The sequence below is a fragment of the Oncorhynchus mykiss genome, chromosome 5, assembly GCF_013265735.2.
Source record: "Oncorhynchus mykiss isolate Arlee chromosome 5, USDA_OmykA_1.1, whole genome shotgun sequence".
NCBI classification, from domain to species: Eukaryota; Metazoa; Chordata; class Actinopteri; order Salmoniformes; family Salmonidae; genus Oncorhynchus; species Oncorhynchus mykiss.
This window is the reverse complement of record NC_048569.1, coordinates 74,438,700-74,463,009: the sequence shown is the minus strand read 5'-3', so window position 1 is coordinate 74,463,009 and position 24,310 is coordinate 74,438,700. Positions and strand designations below refer to the sequence as shown.

Below are 24,310 nucleotides of genomic sequence, written 5' to 3'. Positions count from 1 at the left end.
TTTTTTGTCAATTAGGCTGTGCAGGGTAAATATGCAGTCTGTCGTACGATAATTTGGTAAAAAGACAATTTGACAGTTCATTGTTTTCGCTGAGGAAATGTATACGTCTGCTGTTAATGATAATTCTGAGGATTTTCCCAAGGTTTCTGTTGACGCATATCCCACAGTAGTTATTGTCGTCAAATTATTCTCCACTTTTGTGGATTGGGGTGATCAGTCCTTGGTTCCAAATTTTGGGGAAAATGCCAGAGCTAAGGATGAGGTTAAAGAGTTTAAGTATAGTCAATTGGAATTTCTTGTCTGTTTATTTCATCATTTCATTGAGGATACCATCAACACCACAGGCCTTTTTGGGTTGGAGGGTTTGCATTTTGTCCTGTAGTTCATTCAGTGTAATTGGAGAATCCAGTGGGTTCTGGCAGTCTTTAATAGTTTATTCTAATATTTGTATTTGATCATGTATATGTTTTAGCTGTTTGTTCTTTGTTATAGAGCAAAAAAGATTGGAGAAGTGGTTTACTAATACATCTCCATTTTGGATAGATAACTCTTTGTGTTGTTGTTTGTTTAGTGTTTTCCAATTTTCCCAGAAGTGGTTAGATTCTTCAGTTACATTGAGCTGATTTCTGAAGTGCTGTTCCTGCTTTTTCTGTAGCGTATTTCTGTATTGTTTTAGTGATTCACCATAGTGAAGGCGTAGACTCAGGTTTTTCGGGTCTCTATGTTTTTGGTTGGACAGGTTTCTCAATTTCTTTCTTAGGTTTTTGCATTCTTCAACAAACCATTTTTCATTGTTGTTAATTTTCCTCGGTTTTCTGTTTGACATTTTTAGATGAGATAGGGAAGCTGAGAGGTCAAATATACTGTTAAGATTTTCTACTGCCAAGTTTACACCTTCACTATTACAGTGGAACGTTTTGTCCAGGAAGTTGTCTAAAAGGGATTGAATTTAATTTGTTGTTGCCTAATAGTTTTTTGGTTGGTTTCCACACTAGATTCCTTCCATCTATAGCATTTCTTAATATTACTCAGTTCCTTTGGCTTTGATGTCTCATGATTGAGTATTGCTCTGTTCAAGTAGACTGTGATCTCATAGGGGTGTCAGTGGGCTGACTGTGAACGCTCTGAGAGACTCTGAGTTGAGGTCAGTGGTAAAGTAGTCTGCAGTACTACTGCCAAGAGATGATCTATACGTGTACCGACCATAGGAGTCCCCTCGAAGCCTGCCATTGACTATGTACATGCCCAGCGTGTGACAGAGCTGCAGGAGTTGTGGAACATATGTTTACATTGCCAAAGAAAGTGAAAAAAATTATTAACTATTTAAAAAAATGTACAATAAACATTACTCTCACAAAAGTTTCAAAAGAATAAAGACATTTCAATTATCTCCCTGTATATTGTATATGGTCTACTCTAAAGAAAGAAAGCTACTAGTAATTGATTAACTGATCTAATTAAGAAGCCAGTGAACACAGATGTTCTCTCCTTTTCTCCAGGCCTTTGTCACTATGGGCTTAATTAATGAACAATCTCCCTCCCCATGTTGCGTGTGTGTGTGTGTGCGTGTGTGTGTGTGTGTGTGCCGCAAGGTGTTTACTGGGTTTATTTTACATGAATTAGTATGTTTTGAGTTTAACATGTAGTTGTTTGCTCTCTTCAAAAGTAAAAGATCATTTTCCTGCTTAAATTCAGAAATATTTGTTTCTTCTTTGAGTGAGTGAGTGAGTGAGTGAGTGAGTGAGTGAGTGAGTGAGTGAGTGAGTGAGTGAGTGAGTGAGTTGAGTGAGTGAGTTGAGTGAGTGAGTGAGTTGAGTGAGTGAGTGAGTGAGTTGAGTGAGTGAGTGAGTGAGTGAGTGAGTGAGTTGAGTGAGTGAGTTGAGTGAGTGAGTGAGTGAGTGAGTTGAGTGAGTGAGTTGAGTGAGTGAGTGAGTGAGTGAGTGAGTGAGTGAGTGAGTGAGTGAGTGAGTGAGTGAGTGAGTGAGTTGAGTGAGTGAGTGAGTGAGTGAGTTGAGTGAGTGAGTGAGTGAGTTGAGTGAGTGAGTGAGTGAGTGAGTGAGTTGAGTGAGTGAGTGAGTGAGTGAGTTGAGTGAGTGAGTGAGTGAGTGAGTGAGTGAGTGAGTTGAGTGAGTGAGTGAGTGAGTTGAGTGAGTGAGTGAGTGAGTGAGTTGAGTGAGTGAGTGAGTGAGTTGAGTGAGTGAGTGAGTTGAGTGAGTGAGTGAGTGAGTGAGTTGAGTGAGTGAGTGAGTGAGTGAGTGAGTTGAGTGAGTGAGTGAGTGAGTTGAGTGAGTGAGTGAGTGAGTGAGTGAGTGAGTGAGTGAGTGAGTGAGTGAGTTGAGTGAGTGAGTGAGTGAGTGAGTTGAGTGAGTGAGTGAGTGAGTTGAGTGAGTGAGTTGAGTGAGTTGAGTGAGTGAGTGAGTGAGTGAGTGAGTGAGTGAGTGAGTTGAGTGAGTGAGTGAGTGAGTGAGTTGAGTGAGTGAGTTGAGTGAGTTGAGTGAGTGAGTGAGTGAGTGACTGAGTTGAGTGAGTGAGTGAGTAAGTTGAGTGAGTGAGTGAGTGAGTGAGTTGAGTGAGTGAGTGAGTGAGTGAGTGAGTTGAGTGAGTGAGTGAGTGAGTGAGTTGAGTGAGTGAGTGAGTGAGTGAGTGAGTTGAGTGAGTGAGTGAGTGAGTGAGTGAGTGAGTTGAGTGAGTGAGTGAGTGAGTGAGTGAGTGAGTGAGTGAGTTGAGTGAGTGAGTGAGTGAGTTGAGTGAGTGAGTGAGTGGGTGAGTGAGTGAGTGAGTGAGTTGAGTGAGTGAGTGAGTGAGTGAGTTGAGTGAGTGAGTGAGTGAGTGAGTTGAGTGAGTGAGTGAGTTGAGTGAGTGAGTGAGTGAGTGAGTGAGTGAGTTGAGTGAGTGAGTGAGTGAGTGAGTGAGTGAGTGAGTTGAGTGAGTGAGTGAGTGAGTGAGTGAGTTGAGTGAGTGAGTGAGTGAGTTGAGTGAGTGAGTGAGTGAGTGAGTGAGTGAGTGAGTGAGTTGAGTGAGTGAGTGAGTTGAGTGAGTGAGTGAGTGAGTGAGTTGAGTGAGTGAGTGAGTGAGTTGAGTGAGTGAGTGAGTGAGTGAGTGAGTGAGTTGAGTGAGTGAGTGAGTGAGTGAGTGAGTGAGTTGAGTGAGTGAGTGAGTTGAGTGAGTGAGTGAGTGAGTGAGTTGAGTGAGTGAGTGAGTGAGTGAGTGAGTGAGTGAGTGAGTGAGTTGAGTGAGTGAGTGAGTGAGTGAGTGAGTTGAGTGAGTGAGTGAGTTGAGTGAGTGAGTGAGTGAGTGAGTGAGTGAGTTGAGTGAGTGAGTTGAGTGAGTTGAGTGAGTGAGTGAGTGAGTGACTGAGTTGAGTGAGTGAGTGAGTGAGTGACTAAGTTGAGTGAGTGAGTGAGTGAGTGAGTGAGTTGAGTGAGTGAGTGAGTGAGTGAGTTGAGTGAGTGAGTGAGTGAGTGACTGAGTGAGTTGAGTGAGTGAGTGAGTGAGTGAGTGAGTGAGTGAGTGAGTGAGTTGAGTGAGTGAGTGAGTGAGTTGAGTGAGTGAGTGAGTGAGTGAGTGAGTGAGTTGAGTGAGTGAGTTGAGTGAGTTGAGTGAGTGAGTGAGTGAGTGAGTTGAGTGAGTGAGTGAGTGAGTGAGTGAGTGTCCATGCCCCAGGTGCTCCCCAGGTGCTCCCCTGTGCTCCTGTGTTATCTCATCCTCTAGGAAAGGAACTAGGGCCTAGGTGCTCCTTTCACACAGATTCCTGAGGGAAAGAATGGAACGGCTGTGTTTTTTTTCTTCAAACTGTTTGAAGTGAGTTTTCCTGTGTGATGTGTTCAAGCCAAAAGCTCTCCCAGACAGGCAGACAGTTTCCTGTCAAGAGTTTAATCCTTGGGACAGTGAATTACTTTTGGAGCAGACGCCCAGAGGAATTTCGTCATTCTCAGACACAGAGAGGGAGAGGGAGAAGGAGAAGAGTTTTTTTCCCCTCTTCTATTCTCACGATTAGTGAGATTTTGAGTTTCTTAATCCACAGGCTATGTTGCCAAGGCAATGAGCTCCAGTTTGATCTTGTGATAAAGCAGAGATAGAGATTAGAAAGAGGATACCCCTCAGTTCAGAAGATAAGAAGGTTGATTAACAGAAACGCTCAGGAATGATGGGATACCACAAACATAGGCCTCCTGGGCAAAGCAATTGTTGGTCCCAAATGACATTCTCTTTCACATAAAAATTCCCCCTCTTTCACAGTGGCATAGCTACATTTATTTTCTCTCAGCCACTCTTATGTCAGGAGTTATATTCCAATGTGTTTTAAGAACTGAGCTGTCATGTAGTGAGCTGGGAGAGGATTGCACTTCAGTACTCCTATAGTCTGGATTAACACTGCTGGATTCTCTACTGCCAGAAGGGGGGAAAGGCCGGCGGGGGACTGGGTTGGTTCCTGTAGGACGCTCAGTAACTCAGTAGCCATCTCTCAGTGGATACACCCATCAGGGATCAGGTCACAACACTGCACCATCCTTGACTGACGGGAATGAGGCCACACTCTGGGTAGTCAAGGCCATTCATGGGAGCCCTGTGTCCGTACCTGACTGACTGATCTAGTTTATATTTTAATAGTGGCCTGGTTATTTGTGCTGGCTGTGTATTCTGTGAAGATATGTTTCTGTGCTGCGCTCAGTCAGGGATAGGAGAACGTAGCGTATTTGGGTTAGGGAGGATAATCCACTCACCCCTAAAGAGGATTGGAGAATCTCACAGGCTTTGATAAGTTGTGAGCTGGTGTTTATTTCACATCATATGAGCAGGACTGTTTGTGTCACTGCCAGCAAGGGCGCTTCCTCCTCTCTCCCTTCCGCCACCGTCATCGCCACCGCCGCCTCTCCCACGGCATGATGGGTAATTATTTTTGTGCTAGAGGGGGAGGGGGTAGGAGGGCAGGTTGAAAAGAAGGAGAGGAAGGGAGGATTGGTGAGAATGTTTTAGTGATAAGGAATGGGTTAGAGTTGCTGTTCCTTAGCTATCTCTCTCCAGATCACAGGGTTGAGGGAGATTATGCGATAGTTGAAGTGTCTCTCTGTGTCTGAAACTGTGGACAACTAAGCCTGGTGTACTGCTGCTGAGGCGGGCTGTTCAAGCACAAAGTTTTCCATGATCCCCAGAAATCACTCACTGACACACACAGGGGAGAGGAGGGGGCAGAAAAACACAACTTCCACTACAGGAGGAGGCTGTGTATTAGATAGGAGGGCAGACAAAAAGATAGAGCAGTTGGTTCTGAAGAAAATTATGTGAGATTTGTCTTTTTGTTAGCTTGTATACTCATAGGACACTTTGTAGGCTCATTGGATCCTCTCTCTGGGGTCCTGTCTGTCCCACTGTGACTTCGGGACGGTTGTTTGGGTTCCCTGTTCCTGGCCTCAGACTGGAGAGATTGTGGCCTTAATTCCTCCAGACAGCCATTAAAGCTCTTAGCAGCAGTGGAGATATGCCTAAGTGGCTACGGCAGAACTGTGCCTTTGATGCCCAGAAGGAAGGGGATTTGATTTAAGGGTAGCCAAAGCCCTTAATGACAAGGCACACACGAGACAATGACTAGCATGTCATCTCTGAGGGGAAGACCATATTGTGCTGTGAGTTTCCGCTCGAATAGATAATGCCTTCTAGTTATTTTCAAACCACCTGGGTGATGCACTGGTCACACACCTTGTGTGAGCTTATTACTTGGATCATATTTGGATATACAATCAATTTGATGGTACAGACGCTACAGCTTATTTCATACCCAGCAAGTTCGTCTGGTGACTTGCAGGATGAAGACAGGAAGACAGACAGGTACACCCACAGATGGACAGACAGGGAGATGAACAGACGAACAGTCGGACAGACGGACAGACAAACAGACGGGGAGATGGACAGACAGACAGATGTTGAAACAAACAGAGGGGGAGAAGGACAGGGAGATGGACAGACAGGGAGATGGAGCAGGAGACAGACTCAGAGACGGAAAGATGAACAGACGGTGAGACAAACAGACGGGGAGAAGGACAGGGAGATGGAAAGAAAAACAGTTGGACAGACAGGGAGTCAGATGGACAGACACACCGACGGGGAGACGGACAGGGAGACGGACAGACGGGGAGACGGACAGGGAGACGAAAAGACAGACGGACAGACAAACAGACAGGGAGACGGACAGGGAGACAAACAGACAGGGAGACGGACAGGTAGACGAAAAGACAAACAGACGGACAGACAGGGAGACAGACCGGGAGACAGACGGGGAGATGGACAGACAAACAGATGGGAGACAGACAGGGAGACGGACCAGGAGACAGACGGGGAGACAGACAGATAAAGAGACGGGGAGACAAGGACACCGGTAGACATAAGAAGTAGCCTTTGACAGACCTGAACAAATGGTATGTATGTTTTTATTAATGGTTATTCAAATATGGCACCAGGATTAGAAGGAAATTGCTGGTTGGGTGGCCTCTGAGATTTACATACCTGAATGGAACTTCTTCATCCCTCTCTGAACAGTTATGTTTACTGTGGTTTTCCACTGCCGAAGTTGAAACAATATGAAGGAAATGTTGTCTAAGGATTTAGTTGCTTACTGTCAGCTTGGCCCAATGTACTGTACTACAGGCTTTGCCATCTGTAGGTGTATCGCAGTGTCTGTATGTGTTTGTGTTTGTGTTGTTTGTGTGTGTGTATGTGCGCATACGCGTGTGCACGGAACATGCTGGTGTAACAGCAGTATTTTGTGTCTGATGTGCATGTAGCTTTAATTACACTAATGGATGTTGAGTGACGTGAAAGGCTGCTGCTCCTCTCTACTGGTGTAGATGTTGTGATGGATGTTGTGAAAGGCTGCTGCTCCTCTCTACTGGTATAGGGCTCAATGTTGTTGACTGAAATAGTGTTCTTCTATCCAAACACTTCCCTTGCTTAAGTGGTATATTGCTGACTCGACAGGCTTGATGCGATTCAATATAGTAACTCTGAATTAAGGTGAGTTTCCAGCAGAGAGAGAGAGACACACACACGCATGCTTGGACACACACACACAGACACGCCTCCCTCCATCTGACAGCCTGGTGGAACACAGGTGGAGGAGGGGGAGTTAGTAACCACAAGTATCCCTGCATAGCAGAGCTCTGACTGGGCCACAAATCATGATCAATGGGCCTCTGCTTGGCTCCACTGTCTGAAACTTCATCCTCTTCTTTGAATGCCAGTCACCACACCCAAACTGAATGGACTGCTCCCCAAACTCTCTGTGTGTCTGTCAGCCTAGTGTTAGAGCTGACTGGCGAGAGTCAAGCCCAATGGCTGGAAAAGTAAGATATAGAGGCCAGTTCAGGATTAAATGTCTCTGTCTGTGATGTATGGACATAGAGCATGACCTGCTCAGACAGACCTCTGATTGAGACAAAACGCTGGAGCCCCCAGAGAGCCAATGGCCTCTCTCCCTTAGACACACACAGCCTGTTTCTGAGCTTCCATTACTCAGCGCCATTTAATGCTATTTCCTCTATTTGTATCCTCCCAAATGGAGCATGAGGCTGACTGCCACCATTTTAGCTATTGCTTAATGTCCTCCATTTTGCCTTAATTGCATCCTGTCCTCCATATGCAGTAATAATACCTGCTGCTGTAATGAGGATGTATATAGAAATGGATCCAGTTTGCTGTGCATGTCTGTGTGTGAGTAGAAGCTCTAACTGGGTCTGATCCAGCCCATAAAAACAAAGTAAAAGTTTGTTCTTATGGCTCCACAGAGATGCAGAGACAGGACAATGTTATTTCAGATTCCGTTCTTGGAGCTTCAACCAAAAACCTTTACTATGGGAGAGAAAGACACAGAGACAGTTATTTGCTGTCTATATGCAAACACATTCCCAACATTATCAGTTTGTGAAGATTTCAATTGTAGGGATTTGTGTGTGTGTGTGTGTGTGTGTGTGTGTGTGTTTGCGTGCGTGCGTGCGTGCGTGCGTGTGTGTGTGCGTTCCTGTGTATGTGCACGTGCACGTGGGTGTTTGTGTGTTTGTGCCTTTCGAGTGTTCTGTTTGTGTTGCATGTCGAGTGTAGGTACGGGAAAGAAGAATAGTTTGAGAATGCGATTAGTTTCATGAGGGAGAATATGACTTAAAGACCTGCGTGGTGTTTTGTATCCCTGATGTCTCTTCTGTTACCTGTTCTATACGTTTGTTTGCTCACATCATTATTCAATCTGTTAGCTGGTCTTATCCACAGCGACTCACAGATCAGCATAATGCATGTCATTATACACCGAATGAATCAAATAAAGAAGCCAGGAAGGATGACAAGAAGCAGAGACTCAGCGGCTCAGTATGACATTATCAAACCACTTTTTATTACAGATGAACAGCCATTAAATACAAATACAATGATCAGGGACGTATGAAAGACAATATGCAATTATACACTAGCAGGTTGCGTATTGGGTGTGTGATGTTGTTGCCTGAGGAGGAATCACTTATCAAGATGATGACCTCAGTCGTGAGGTCAGATAGATGTCGCATCAGGGCAGCTTGGATCAGGAAGTGGAAGTGAGGAGATGGACACAGCCAGAGGGTGATGGGTTGGAGGTCACAACACTTTAACTACTGCTCCTGAGATGGTGGTGACCTTTAACCTTTATCCCTCTGGTTTAATCCCTGTCCATATTGTCTCTAACTGGACTATGTTGTTAACAGTTGTCACTACTGATCCAACGAGGGTACAGGAGGATTCAGACAGTGTTGACATGTTGTCAGCCATTGTTGACCGATGGCTATCTCCATTCTGCTCCGTGATTCAGTGGCTGTTGTGTGTTCAGCACATCATAATTCATGACACATGGTAATTGGTGATGAGTCACTGAGAGCAGAATAATGGTTCTATCCATCACAGGTTCCAAACACCTCACTGTCCTAGTAGCCCATATTTTCTTGCTTGGATGTTGTTGTTGATGCATCACCTCATCCAGCTGGGCCTATGGTGCGTCCCCCTGACTGATCGTCCTTCTCTCCCTGTGTGCATTTGCAGGTGTAAAGGTGCGTCTCACTATGGCCTGTCTGCAGACAGGAAGCGGCGTTCCCAGGAGGGTGACTGTACTGACAGCACGTCAGAACTCACCGTTGCCACCCTGCCCGGCGATGGCCCCACCTCTGCTGCTGTTGCCCTCCTATCAGACGATCCCGGCCTTGTCAACCCCGCCTTTGACCCCAGTATGGAGGACAACAGCCAATCAGGCAGCACCACCAGCCTGGCAGCCCGCAGCAGTACCAAAAAGAGTGATTGTGAGTGTGCGTACGTACGGATGTGTTTGTGATTGTGTAGTTCTGCACCAAGTAACCTTTCTCTGATCTATAAAGCAGTGTGTGTGTGTGTATGTCTGTGCGTGTGTGCGTAAATGTGTGCGTGCTTGTGCGTATCGAACTGTTTGTCAGTGTGACTGATTGAAAAGCAATATAAAGCAGGGAGCCAGCAGAGGCTTTCTAGTCACAGTTTCATAGTCCCTCACTCACATAGATACCACCAGTAAACACTATTCAAACATACATTTTACATCATACCCACACACAGGTAAACATCCCAGAGCCCATGCTCACTGAAACACAGTATCTGTACTACTTCAAGACTTTTGACAGAAATCCTATTCTTAAATTAGCATTGCTTCTTCACTAATATTTTATCACAGAGACAGAGACAGACAGACAGACAGACAGACAGACAGACAGACAGACAGACAGACAGACAGACAGACCGAGAGAGAGAGAGAGAGAGAGAGAGAGAGAGAGAGAGAAAGAATGTAAAGAGAGGAAGTGAGAGTGGGTGGAATGAGAATTTCACACAGCCCAGTTCCATTAATACTGAATTACGTGATAGGCCCTTACCCTCCACTAATATTTTATCACAGAGACAGAGACAGAGACAGACAGACAGACAGACAGACAGACAGGCCCTCACCCTCCACTAATCCCACCTGTGAACCCTGGAGCCACTCACAACTGTTGTACTCACTCACATCCCCTTCTAAATGTGAACGCGCTGCCGGTGGGGACACCAAATAACGCTGCAACAGCACTTTTGGCCCGGGCCGCTGAGCAGAGCACCCACCGCCATGCAGAGCCACTGCTGCTGAACAAGCTGTCATCTCCAGAAGAGCTGGATGCTTTAAAAGAATAATGTGGCTTTCAGGAGGCCTTTGCATCTCTCAAGGCCCGCAGAACAAGGGGAGTTGCAGAGAATCACTGCCCCGCTTTCAGGGGAGCCAGGCTGGGGCTCACACTCCACTGCAGCCTGCTCCGCTCTGGTAGAGCCACACTCCCTGTCAGAATCTCAGTAGACTATAGTAGGGTCAGACTGCTGTATTTATACTGCACCAAGTTTTATCTGTTGATTACATGAAACATGACTGCTGCAGTCTAGGAAGCTCATCACCCCTGCAGAGTTTATAGGCCCCCTCCATCCTGTTCATCAGCTTTGACATAATGACAAACAAATGACTGTTTGGGGAATTCATGAAGGATTTTGATTGGATTCTCTAAAACAGATGTGTTCAAGCTGTTGTTATGGCTTTTTTAGAGGCAGAGAGAACGAGATATCTCAGGCATCTGATTGGCTGTGATGAGGCAGGCTCAGAGACTTGTCCAGGCATGTTCAATCACAACAGAGCTGCTCTATAAAGTGTGCCCCTGTCTCTCTGTGCCCTCAGTCCGAAACTATGACCGCACCTCGGTCAGGAGCCGCTCCTTCAGGCGGTTGAACCGTGCATTCAGTGTCCTGCGGAGGACCAAGAGTGGCACATCCGTGTCGAATGAGACCGCAGAGGAACGAGACAATGCGAGGAACGCCAGTGTGCCGCAGGAAGGTATGCGTGTGTTTGTTTGAGTGAATGATTGTATGGTTAATTTTTCTGAACCATATGACATTTCTGTATGCTGTGTTTTATCAGTGGGGTTTGTGTTTAGTTCAGTATGATGTCAGTGGGGATGTGTTTAGTTCAGTATGATGTCAGTGGGGATGTGTTTAGTTCAGTATGATGTCAGTGGGGATGTGTTTAGTTCAGTATGATGTCAGTGGGGATGTGTTTAGTTCAGTATGATGTCAGTGGGGATGTGTTTAGTTCAGTATGATGTCAGTGGGGATGTGTTTAGTTCAGTATGATGTCAGTGGGGATGTGTTTAGTTCAGTATGATGTCAGTGGGGATGTGTTTAGTTCAGGATGACGTCAGTGGGGATGTGTTTAGTTCAGTATGAAGTCAGTGGGGATGTGTTTAGTTCAGTATGAAGTCAGTGGGGATGTGTTTAGTTCAGTATGAAGTCAGTGGGGATGTGTTTAGTTCAGTATGAAGTCAGTGGGGATGTGTTTAGTTCAGTATGATGTCAGTGGGGATGTGTTTAGTTCAGTATGATGTCAGTGGGGATGTGTTTAGTTCAGGATGACGTCAGTGGGGATGTGTTTAGTTCAGTATGAAGTCAGTGGGGATGTGTTTAGTTCAGTATGATGTCAGTGGGGATGTGTTTAGTTCAGTATGAAGTCAGTGGGGTTGTGTTTAGTTCAGTATGAAGTCAGTGGGGATGTGTTTAGTTCAGGATGACGTCAGTGGGGATGTGTTTAGTTCAGTATGAAGTCAGTGGGGATGTGTTTAGTTCAGTATGAAGTCAGTGGGGATGTGTATAGTTCAGTATGACGTCAGTGGGGGTTGTGTTTAGTTCAGGATGACGTCAGTGGGGATGTGTTTAGTTCAGGATGACGTCAGTGGGGTTGTGTTTAGTTCAGGATGACGTCAGTGGGGATGTGTTTAGTTCAGGATGACGTCAGTGGGGTTGTGTTTAGTTCAGTATGAAGTCAGTGGGGATGTGTTTAGTTCAGTATGAAGTCAGTGGGGATGTGTATAGTTCAGTATGACGTCAGTGGGGGTTGTGTTTAGTTCAGGATGACGTCAGTGGGGATGTGTTTAGTTCAGGATGACGTCAGTGGGGTTGTGTTTAGTTCAGTATGAAGTCAGTGGGGATGTGTTTAGTTCAGTATGAAGTCAGTGGGGATGTGTATAGTTCAGTATGACGTCAGTGGGGGTTGTGTTTAGTTCAGCATGAAGTCAGCGGGGGTTGTGTTTAGTTCAGTATGAAGTCAGTGGGGATGTGTTTAGTTCAGTATGAAGTCAGTGGGGATGTGTATAGTTCAGTATGACGTCAGTGGGGGTTGTGTTTAGTTCAGTATGATGTCAGTGGGGGTTGTGTTTAGTTCAGTATGAAGTCAGTGGGGATGTGTATAGTTCAGTATGACGTCAGTGGGGGTTGTGTTTAGTTCAGTATGATGTCAGTGGGGGTTGTGTTTAGTTCAGTATGACGTCAGTGGGGATGTGTTTAGTTCAGTATGATGTCAGTGGGGGTTGTGTTTAGTTCAGTATGACGTCAGTGGGGGTTGTGTTTAGTTCAGGATGACGTCAGCAAGGGTTGTGTTTAGTTCAGTATGATGTCAGTGGGGATGTGTTTAGTTCAGTATGATGTCAGTGGGGGTGGTGTTTAGTTCAGCATGAAGTCAGCGGGGGTTGTGTTTAGTTCAGTATGAAGTCAGTGGGGGTTGTGTTTAGTTCAGTTTGAAGTCAGTGAGGGTTGTGCTTTGTTCAGTATGATGTCAGTGGGGGTTGTGTTCAGTTCAGTACATAGTCAGTTGGGGTTGTGTATAGTTCAGTATGATGTCAGTGGGGGTCGTGTTGAGTTCAGTAAATAATCAGTGGGGGTTGAGTTTAGTTCAGTATGACTTCAGTGGGGTTGTGCTTGGTCAAGTATGAATTCAGTGGGGGTTGTGCTTAGTCAAGTATGAAGTCAGTGGGGGTTGTGCTTAGTCAAGTATGAAGTCAGTGGGGGTTGTGCATAGTCAAGTATGAAGTCAATGGGGGTTGTGCTTAGTCAAGTATGATGTCAGTGGGGGTTGTGTTAAGTTCAGCATGAAGTCAGTGGGGGTTGTGTTTAGTTCAGCATGAAGTCAGTGGGGGTTGTGTTTAGTTCAGTATGACGTCAGTGGGGGTTGTGTTCAGTTCAGTATGAAGTCAGTGGGGGTTGTGTTTAGTTCAGTATGAAGTCAGTGGGGATGTGTTTAGTTCAGTATGATGTCAGTGGGGGTGGTGTTTAGTTCAGCATGAAGTCAGCGGGGGTTGTGTTTAGATCAGTATGAAATCAGTGGGGGTTGTGTTTAGTTCAGTACATATTCAGTGGGGGTTGTGCTTAGTCAAGTATGAAGTCAGTGGGGGTTGTGCTTAGTCAAGTATGAAGTCAGTGGGGGTTGTGTATTGTTCGGTATGATGCCAGTGGGAGTTGTGTTTAGCTCAGTATGACATCAGTGGGTGTTGTGGTCAGTTCAGTATGATGTCAGTGGGAATTGTGTTTAGTTCAGTTTGATGTCAGTGAGGGATGTGTTTAGTTCACTATGTTGTCAGTGGGGTTTGTGTTTTTTTCACTATGACATCATTGGGGGTTGTTCTCCGTTCAGTATGAAGTCAGTGGGGGCTGTGTTTAGTTCAGTATGATGTCAGTGGGGGGGGTGTTTAGTTCAGCATGAAGTCAGCGGGGGTTGTGTTTAGTTCAGTATGAAGTCAGTGGGGGTTGTGTTTAGTTCAGTACATATTCAGTGGGGGTTGTGCTTAGTCAAGTATGAAGTCAGTGGGGGTTGTGCTTAGTCAAGTATGAAGTCAGTGGGGGTTGTGTATTGTTCGGTATGATGCCAGTGGGAGTTGTGTTTAGCTCAGTATGACATCAGTGGGTGTTGTGGTCAGTTCAGTATGATGTCAGTGGGAATTGTGTTTAGTTCAGTTTGATGTCAGTGAGGGATGTGTTTAGTTCACTATGTTGTCAGTGGGGTTTGTGTTTTTTTCACTATGACATCATTGGGGGTTGTTCTCCGTTCAGTATGAAGTCAGTGGGGGTTGTGTTTAGTTCAGTATGAAGTCAGTTGGGGCTGTGTTTAGTTCAGTATGAAGTCAGTGGGGGCTGTGTTTAGATCAGTGTGAAGTTAGTGGGGGTTGTGTTTAGTTCAGTATGAAGTCAGTGGGGGCTGTGTTTAGATCAGTGTGAAGTTAGTGGGGGTTGTGTTTAGTTCAGTATGAAGTCAGTGGGGGTGGTGTTTAGTTCAGTATGAAGTCAGTGGGGGTGGTGTTTAGTTCAGTATGAAGTCAGTGGGGTTGTGTTAGGTTCAGTAAGACGTCCGTGGGGGCTGTGTTTAGATCAGTGTGAAGTTAGTGAGGGTTGTGTTTAGTTCAGTATGACGTCTGCAGGGGTTGTGTTTAGTTCAGTATGACGTCAGCAGGGGTTGTGTTTAGTTCAGTGTGAAGTCAGTGGGGGTTGTGCTTAGTCAAGTATGAAGTCAGTGGGGGTTGTGCTTAGTCAAGTATGAAGTCAGTGGGGGGTTGTGTATTGTTCAGTTTGACATCACTGGGGGTTGTGTTTAGTTCAGTATGAAGTCAGTGGGGGTTGTGTTAGGTTCAGTATGAAGTCAGTGGGGGTGTGTTTAGTTCAGTTTGATGTCAGTGAGGGATGTGTTTAGTTCACTATGTTGTCAGTGGGGTTTGTGTTTTTTTCACTATGACATCATTGGGGGTTGTTCTCCGTTCAGTATGTAGTCAGTGGGGGCTGTGTTTAGTTCAGTATGAAGTCAGTGGGGGCTGTGTTTATTTCAGTATGATGTCAGTGGGGGCTGTGTTTAGTTCAGTATGAAGTTAGTGGGGGTTGTGTTTAGTTCAGTATGATGTCAGTGGGGGCTGTGTTTAGATCAGTGTGAAGTTAGTGGGGGTTGTGTTAGGTTCAGTATGAAGTCAGTGGGGGTGTGTTTAGTTCAGTATGAAGTCAGTGGGGGTGTGTTTAGTTCAGTATGAAGCCAGTGGGGGTTGTGTTTAGTTCAGTATGAAGTCAGTGGGGGTGGTGTTTAGTTCAGTATGAAGTCAGTGGGGGTTGTGCTTAGCCAAGTATGAAGTCAGTGGGGGTGTGTTTAGATCAGTGTGAAGTTAGTGGGGGTTGTGTTTAGTTCAGTATGACGTAAGCAGGGGTTGTATTTAGTTCAGTGTGAAGTCAGTGGGGGTTGTGTTTAGTTCAGTATGAAGTCAGTGGGGGTTGTGTTAGGTTCAGTATGAAGTCAGTGGGGGTGTGTTTAGTTCAGTTTGATGTCAGTGAGGGATGTGTTTAGTTCACTATGTTGTCAGTGGGGTTTGTGTTTTTTTCACTATGACATCATTGGGGGTTGTTCTCCGTTCAGTATGAAGTCAGTGGGGGTTGTGTTTAGTTCAGTATGAAGTCAGTGGGGGCTGTGTTTAGTTCAGTATGATGTCAGTGGGGGCTGTGTTTAGTTCAGTATGAAGTTAGTGGGGGTTGTGTTTAGTTCAGTATGATGTCAGTGGGGGCTGTGTTTAGATCAGTGTGAAGTTAGTGGGGGTTGTGTTTAGTTCAGTATGAAGTCAGTGGGGGTATGTTTAGTTCAGTATGAAGTCAGTGGGGGTGTGTTTAGTTCAGTATGATGTCAGTGGGGGTGGTGTTTAGTTCAGTATGAAGTCAGTGGGGGTGGTGTTTAGTTCAGTATGAAGTCAGTGGGGGTTGTGCTTAGCCAAGTATGAAGTCAGTGGGGGTGTGTTTAGTTCAGTTTGATGTCAGTGGGGGCTGTGTTTATTTCAGTATGATGTCAGTGGGGGCTGTGTTTAGTTCAGTATGAAGTTAGTGGGGGTTGTGTTTAGTTCAGTATGAAGTCAGTGGGGGTTGTGTTTAGTTCAGTATGAAGTCAGTGGGGGCTGTGTTTAGTTCAGTATGATGTCAGTGGGGGCTGTGTTTAGTTCAGTATGAAGTTAGTGGCGGTTGTGTTTAGTTCAGTATGATGTCAGTGGGGGCTGTGTTTAGATCAGTGTGAAGTTAGTGGGGGTTGTGTTTAGTTCAGTATGAAGTCAGTGGGGGTATGTTTAGTTCAGTATGAAGTCAGTGGGGGTGTGTTTAGTTCAGTATGATGTCAGTGGGGGTGGTGTTTAGTTCAGTATGAAGTCAGTGGAGGTGGTGTTTAGTTCAGTATGAAGTCAGTGGGGGTTGTGCTTAGCCAAGTATGAAGTCAGTGGGGGTGTGTTTAGTTCAGTTTGATGTCAGTGAGGGATGTGTTTAGTTCACTATGTTGTCAGTGGGGTTTGTGTTTTTTTCACTATGACATCATTGGGGGTTGTTCTCCGTTCAGTATGAAGTCAGTGGGGGTTGTGTTTAGTTCAGTATGAAGTCAGTGGGGGCTGTGTTTAGTTCAGTATGATGTCAGTGGGGGCTGTGTTTAGTTCAGTATGAAGTTAGTGGGGGTTGTGTTTAGTTCAGTATGATGTCAGTGGGGGCTGTGTTTAGATCAGTGTGAAGTTAGTGGGGGTTGTGTTTAGTTCAATATGAAGTCAGTGGGGGTATGTTTAGTTCAGTATGAAGTCAGTGGGGGTGTGTTTAGTTCAGTATGAAGTCAGTGGGGGTGTGTTTAGTTCAGTATGAAGTCAGTGGGGGTGGTGTTTAGTTCAGTATGAAGTCAGTGGGGGTGGTGTTTAGTTCAGTATGAAGTCAGTGGGGGTTGTGCTTAGCCAAGTATGAAGTCAGTGGGGGTGTGTTTAGATCAGTGTGAAGTTAGTGGGGGTTGTGTTTAGTTCAGTATGACGTAAGCAGGGGTTGTATTTAGTTCAGTGTGAAGTCAGTGGGGGTTGTGCTTAGTCAAGTATGAAGTCAGTGGGGGCTGTGTTTAGTTCAGTATGATGTCAGTGGGGGCTGTGTTTAGTTCAGTATGAAGTTAGTGGGGGTTGTGTTTAGTTCAGTTTGACGTCAGCAGGGGTTGTGTTTAGTTTCATTTTGAAGTCAGTAGGGGTGGTGTTTTGTTCAGTATGAAGTCAGTGGGGGTGTGTTCAGTTCAGTATATAGTCCGTTGGTGTTGTGTTTAGTTCAGTATAAAGTCAGTGGGGGTGTGTTCAGTTCAGTATGACGTCAGTGGGGGTTGTGTTTAGTTTAGTATGATGTCTGTGAGGGTTGTGTATAGTTCAGTATGACAACAGTGGGGATTGTGATTAGTTAAGTATGATGTCAGTGGGGTTGTGAATAGTTCAGTATGATGTCAGTGGGGGCTGTGCTCAGTTCAGTATGACGTCAGTGGGGGCTGTGCTCAGTTAAGTATATTGTCCGTTGGTGTTGTGTTTAGTTCAGTATGACGTCAGTGGGGGTGTGTTCAGTTCAGTATGACGTCAGTGGGGGTTGTGTTTAGTTTCTTATGATGTCTGTGGGGGTTGTGTATAGTTCAGTATGACAACAGTGGGGATTGTGATTAGTTAAGTATGATGTCAGTGGGGTTGTGAATAGTTCAGTATGATGTCAGTTGGGGTTGTGAATAGTTCAGTATGATGTCAGTGGGGGTTGTGTTTGTTCAGTCTGACGTCAGTGGGGATTGTTTTTTGTTGAGAGAAATGTCAGTGGGGGTTGTGTTTAGTTCAGTATTAAATCAGTGAGGGTTGTGTTTAGTTCAGTAAGACGTCAGCGGGGTTGTGTTTAGTTCAGAATTAAATCAGTGAGGGTTGTGTATTGTTCAGTATGAATTCAGTGGGGTTGTGCTCAGTTCAGTATGATGTCAGTGGGGTTGTGTTTAGGTCAGTGTGATGTCAGTCGGGGTTATGATTAGTTCAGTATGATGTCAGTGGGGTTGTGTTTAGGTCAGTGTGATGTCAGTCGGGGTTATGATTAGTTCAGTATGATGTCAGTGTGGGTTGTATTTAGTTCAGTATGATGTTAGTTATGGTTGTATTTAGTTCAGTATGATGTTAGTGATGGTTGTATTTAGTTCAGTATGATGTTCGTGGGGGTTGTGTTCAGTTCAGAATTATGTCAGTGAGAGTTGTGTATAGTTCAGTATTAAGTCAGTGAGGGTTGCATTTAGTTCAGTATGAAATCAGTGGGGGTTATGTTTAGTTTAGTATGATGTCAGTGGGGGATGATTTTCGTTCAGTATGACGTTAGCGGGTGTTGTGTTCAGCTCAGAATGATGTCAGTGGGGGTTGTGTTAAGTTCACTATGACATCAGTTGGGGTTGTGTTTAGTTCAGTTTGACATCAGTGGGGTTTTTGTTTAGTTCAGTATGAAGTCAGTGGTGTTGTGTTTTGTTCAGTATGACGTCAGCAGGGGTTGTGTTTAGTTCAGTATGACGTCAGCAGGGGTTCTGTTTAGTTCAGTATGATGTCAGTGGCGGTTGTTTTTAGTTCAGTATGATGTCAGTGGGGGTTGTGATTAGTTCAGTATGTCGTCAGTGGAGGTTGTGTTCAGTCCAGTATAATGTCAGTGGGGGTTATGTTTAGTTCAGTATGAAGTCAGTGGGGTTGTGTTTAGTTTAGTATGTCGTCAGTGGGGTTTGTGGTTAGTTCAGTAAGACAGCCGTGTGGGTTGTGTTTAGTTCAGTATGATGTCAGTGGGGGTTGTGTTTAGTTCAGTATGATGTCTGTGGGGGTTGTGTATAGTTCAGTATAACAACAGTGGGGATTGTGAATAGTTCAGTATGATGTCAGTGGGGACTGTGCTCAGTTCAGTATGACGTCAGTGGGGGCTGTGCTCAGTTCAATATGACGTAAGTGGGGGTTGTGTTTGTTCAGTCTGACGTCAGTGGGGCTTGTTTTTTGTTGAGAGAAATGTCAGTGGGGGTTGTGTTTAGTTCAGTATTAAATCAGCGGGGTTGTGTTTAGTTCATTAAGACGTCAGTGGGGTTGTGTTTAGTTCAGAATTAAATCAGTGGGGTTGTGTTTAGTTCAGTATTAAATCAGTGGGGTTTTGTTTAGTTCAGTATAATGTCAGTGGGGGTTGTGTTTAGTTCAGAATTAAATCAGTGGGGTTGTGTTTAGTTCAGTATTAAATCAGTGGGGTTGTGTTTAGTTCAGTATTAAATCAGTGGGGTTGTGTTTAGTTCAGTATAATGTCAGTGGGGGTTGTGTTTAGTTCAGTATTAAATCAGTGGGGTTGTGTTTAGTTCAGTATTAAATCATTGGGGTTGTGTTTAGTTCAGTATAATGTCAGTGGGGGTTGTGTTTAGTTTAGTATTACGTCAGTGGGGGTTGTGTTTAGTTCAGTATTAAATCAGCGGGGTTGTGTTTAGTTCATTAAGACGTCAGTGGGGTTGTGTTTAGTTCAGAATTAAATCAGTGGGGTTGTGTTTAGTTCAGTATTAAATCAGTGGGGTTGTGTTTAGTTCAGTATAATGTCAGTGGGGGTTGTGTTTAGTTCAGTATAATGTCAGTGGGGGTTGTGTTTAGTTCAGAATTAAATCAGTGGGGTTGTGTTTAGTTCAGTATTAAATCAGTGGGGTTGTGTTTAGTTCAGTATTAAATCAGTGGGGTTGTGTTTAGTTCAGTATAATGTCAGTGGGGGTTGTGTTTAGTTCAGTATTAAATCCGTGGGGTTGTGTTTAGTTCAGTATAATGTCAGCGGGGGTTGTGTTTAGTTCAGTATAATGTCATTGGGGGTTGTGTTTAGTTCAGTATTAAATCAGTGGGGTTGTGTTTAGTTCAGTATAATGTCAGTGGGGTTGTGTTTAGTTCAGTATAATGTCAGCGGGGGTTGTGTTTAGTTCAGTATAATGTCAGTGGGGGTTGTGTTTAGTTTAGTATTACGTCAGCAGGGGTTGTGTTTAGTTCAGTATTACTTCAGCGGGGGTTGTGTTTAGTTAATTATTACATCAGTGGGGGTTGTGGTTAGTTCAGTATGACATTAGTATGGGTTGTTTTTAGTTCAGTGTGACTTCAGTGGGGATGTGCTCAGTTCAGTATGATGTCAGCGATGGTTGTGGTTAGTTCAGTATGAAGTCAGTGGGGGTTGTGAATTGTTCAGTATGACATCAGTGGTTGATGTGTTTAGTTTAGTATGATGTCAGTGGGGGCTGTGTTTAGGTCACTACGAAGTCAGGGGGTTGTGTTTAGTTCAGTATTACGTCAGCGGGGGTTGTGTTTAGTTCAGTATTACGTCAGCGGGGGTTGTGTTTAGTTCAGTATTACGTCAGCGGGGGTTGTGTTTAGTTCAGTATTACGTCAGCGGGGGTTGTGTTTAGTTCAGTATTACGTAAGTGGGGGTTGTGTTTAGTTTAGTATTACGTCAGCGGGGGTTGTGTTTAGTATTACGTCAGCGGGGGTTGTGTTTAGTTCAGTATGAAGTCAGTGGGGGTTGTGAATTGTTCAGTATGACATCAGTGGTTGATGTGTTTAGTTCAGTATGATGTCAGTGGGGGCTGTGCTCAGTTCAGTATGACGTCAGTGGGGGCTGTGCTCAGTTCAATATGACGTCAGTGGGGGTTGTGTTTAGTTCAGTATGATGTCAGTGGGGGTTGTGTTTGTTCAGTCTGACGTCAGTGGGGCTTGTTTTTTGTTGAGAGAAATGTCAGTGGGGGTTTTGTTTAGTTTAGTATTAAATCAGTGGGGTTGTGTTTTGTTCAGTAAGACGTCAGCGGGGTTGTGTTTAGTTCAGAATTAAATCAGTGGGGTTGTGTTTAGTTCAGTATTAAATCAGTGGGGTTGTGTTTAGTTCAGTATTAAATCAGTGGGGTTGTGTTTAGTTCAGTATTAAATCAGTGGGGTTGTGTTTAGTTCAGTATTAAATCAGTGGGGTTGTGTTTAGTTCATTATTAAATCAGTGGGGTTGTGTTTAGTTCATTAAGACGTCAGCGGGGTTGTGTTTAGTTCAGAATTAAATCAGTGGGGTTGTGTTTAGTTCAGTATTAAATCAGTGGGGTTGTGTTTAGTTCAGTATAATGTCAGTGGGGGTTGTGTTTAGTTCAGAATTAAATCAGTGGGGTTGTGTTTAGTTCAGTATTAAATCAGTGGGGGTTGTGTTTAGTTCAGAATTAAATCAGTGGGGTTGTGTTTAGTTCAGTATTAAATCAGTGGGGGTTGTGTTTAGTTCAGAATTAAATCAGTGGGGTTGTGTTTAGTTCAGTATTAAATCAGTGGGGTTGTGTTTAGTTCAGAATTAAATCAGTGGGGTTGTGTTTAGTTCAGTATTAAATCAGTGGGGTTGTGTTTAGTTCAGTATTAAATCAGTGGGGTTGTGTTTAGTTCAGTAAGACGTCAGCGGGGTTGTGTTTAGTTCAGAATTAAATCAGTGAGGGTTGTGTATTGTTCAGTATGAAGTCAGTGGGGTTGTGCTCAGTTCAGTATGATGTCAGTGGGGTTGTGTTTAGGTCAGTGTGATGTCAGTCGGGGTTATGATTAGTTCAGTATGATGTCAGTGGGGTTGTGTTTAGGTCAGTGTGATGTCAGTCGGGGTTATGATTAGTTCAGTATGATGTCAGTGTGGGTTGTATTTAGTTCAGTATGATGTTAGTTATGGTTGTATTTAGTTCAGTATGATGTTAGTGATGGTTGTATTTAGTTCAGTATGATGTTCGTGGGGGTTGTGTTCAGTTCAGAATTATGTCAGTGAGAGTTGTGTATAGTTCAGTATTAAGTCAGTGAGGGTTGCATTTAGTTCAGTATGAAATCAGTGGGGGTTATGTTTAGTTTAGTATGATGTCAGTGGGGGATGATTTTCGTTCAGTATGACGTTAGCGGGTGTTGTGTTCAGCTCAGAATGATGTCAGTGGGGGTTGTGTTAAGTTCACTATGACATCAGTTGGGGTTGTGTTTAGTTCAGTTTGACATCAGTGGGGTTTTTGTTTAGTTCAGTATGAAGTCAGTGGTGTTGTGTTTTGTTCAGTATGACGTCAGCAGGGGTTGTGTTTAGTTCAGTATGACGTCAGCAGGGGTTCTGTTTAGTTCAGTATGATGTCAGTGGCGGTTGTTTTTAGTTCAGTATGATGTCAGTGGGGGTTGTGATTAGTTCAGTATGTCGTCAGTGGAGGTTGTGTTCAGTCCAGTATAATGTCAGTGGGGGTTATGTTTAGTTCAGTATGAAGTCAGTGGGGTTGTGTTTAGTTTAGTATGTCGTCAGTGGGGTTTGTGGTTAGTTCAGTAAGACAGCCGTGTGGGTTGTGTTTAGTTCAGTATGATGTCAGTGGGGGTTGTGTTTAGTTCAGTATGATGTCTGTGGGGGTTGTGTATAGTTCAGTATAACAACAGTGGGGATTGTGAATAGTTCAGTATGATGTCAGTGGGGACTGTGCTCAGTTCAGTATGACGTCAGTGGGGGCTGTGCTCAGTTCAATATGACGTAAGTGGGGGTTGTGTTTGTTCAGTCTGACGTCAGTGGGGCTTGTTTTTTGTTGAGAGAAATGTCAGTGGGGGTTGTGTTTAGTTCAGTATTAAATCAGCGGGGTTGTGTTTAGTTCATTAAGACGTCAGTGGGGTTGTGTTTAGTTCAGAATTAAATCAGTGGGGTTGTGTTTAGTTCAGTATTAAATCAGTGGGGTTTTGTTTAGTTCAGTATAATGTCAGTGGGGGTTGTGTTTAGTTCAGAATTAAATCAGTGGGGTTGTGTTTAGTTCAGTATTAAATCAGTGGGGTTGTGTTTAGTTCAGTATTAAATCAGTGGGGTTGTGTTTAGTTCAGTATAATGTCAGTGGGGGTTGTGTTTAGTTCAGTATTAAATCAGTGGGGTTGTGTTTAGTTCAGTATTAAATCAGTGGGGTTGTGTTTAGTTCAGTATAATGTCATTGGGGGTTGTGTTTAGTTCAGTATTAAATCAGTGGGGTTGTGTTTAGTTCAGTATAATGTCAGTGGGGTTGTGTTTAGTTCAGTATAATGTCAGCGGGGGTTGTGTTTAGTTCAGTATAATGTCAGTGGGGGTTGTGTTTAGTTTAGTATTACGTCAGCAGGGGTTGTGTTTAGTTCAGTATTACTTCAGCGGGGGTTGTGTTTAGTTAATTATTACATCAGTGGGGGTTGTGGTTAGTTCAGTATGACATTAGTATGGGTTGTTTTTAGTTCAGTGTGACTTCAGTGGGGATGTGCTCAGTTCAGTATGATGTCAGCGATGGTTGTGGTTAGTTCAGTATGAAGTCAGTGGGGGTTGTGAATTGTTCAGTATGACATCAGTGGTTGATGTGTTTAGTTTAGTATGATGTCAGTGGGGGCTGTGTTTAGGTCACTACGAAGTCAGGGGGTTGTGTTTAGTTCAGTATTACGTCAGCGGGGGTTGTGTTTAGTTCAGTATTACGTCAGCGGGGGTTGTGTTTAGTTCAGTATTACGTCAGCGGGGGTTGTGTTTAGTTCAGTATTACGTCAGCGGGGGTTGTGTTTAGTTCAGTATTACGTAAGTGGGGGTTGTGTTTAGTTTAGTATTACGTCAGCGGGGGTTGTGTTTAGTATTACGTCAGCGGGGGTTGTGTTTAGTTCAGTATTACGTCAGCGGGGGTTGTGGTTAGTTCAGTATGAAGTCAGTGGGGGTTGTGAATTGTTCAGTATGACATCAGTGGTTGATGTGTTTAGTTTAGTATGATGTCAGTGGGGGCTGTGTTTAGTTCACTACGAAGTCAGGGGGTTGTGTTTAGTTCAGTATTACTTCAGAGGGGGTTGTGTTTAGTTCAGTATTACGTCAGCGGGGGTTGTGTTTAGTTCAGTATTACGTCAGCGGGGGTTGTGTTTAGTTTAGTATTACGTCAGCGGGGGTTGTGTTTAGTATTACGTCAGCGGGGGTTGTGTTTAGTTTAGTATTACGTCAGCGGGGGTTGTGTTTAGTTCAGTATAATGTCAGTGGGGGTTGTGTTTAGTTTAGTATTACGTCAGTGGGGGTTGTGTTTAGTTCAGTATTAAATCAGCGGGGTTGTGTTTAGTTCATTAAGACGTCAGTGGGGTTGTGTTTAGTTCAGAATTAAATCAGTGGGGTTGTGTTTAGTTCAGTATTAAATCAGTGGGGTTGTGTTTAGTTCAGTATAATGTCAGTGGGGGTTGTGTTTAGTTCAGTATAATGTCAGTGGGGGTTGTGTTTAGTTCAGAATTAAATCAGTGGGGTTGTGTTTAGTTCAGTATTAAATCAGTGGGGTTGTGTTTAGTTCAGTATTAAATCAGTGGGGTTGTGTTTAGTTCAGTATAATGTCAGTGGGGGTTGTGTTTAGTTCAGTATTAAATCAGTGGGGTTGTGTTTAGTTCATTATTAAATCAGTGGGGTTGTGTTTAGCTCAGTATAATGTCATTGGGGGTTGTGTTTAGTTCAGTATTAAATCAGTGGGGTTGTGTTTAGTTCAGTATAATGTCAGTGGGGTTGTGTTTAGTTCAGTATAATGTCAGCGGGGGTTGTGTTTAGTTCAGTATAATGTCAGTGGGGGTTGTGTTTAGTTTAGTATTACGTCAGCAGGGGTTGTGTTTAGTTCAGTATTACTTCAGCGGGGGTTGTGTTTAGTTAATTATTACATCAG

General features: G+C 44.1%; 1 protein-coding gene across 7 annotated transcripts in view; it reads left to right on the top strand.

The window, feature by feature from the left end:
• Positions 1 to 24,310, top strand: part of LOC110524556 (E3 ubiquitin-protein ligase LNX) — a 95,260-nt gene that overhangs the window by 38,096 nt on the left and 32,854 nt on the right. For 6 of the 7 annotated variants that reach the window (XM_021604330.2, XM_021604332.2, XM_036978391.1 and 3 more), the window contains 2 exons: positions 9,052 to 9,311; positions 10,724 to 10,879. In XM_021604330.2, coding sequence (XP_021460005.2) covers positions 9,052 to 9,311; positions 10,724 to 10,879 — 416 coding nt within the window. The remainder of the gene's footprint in view (positions 1 to 9,051; positions 9,312 to 10,723; positions 10,880 to 24,310) is intronic. The other variant, XM_021604331.2, reaches the window with a different exon arrangement.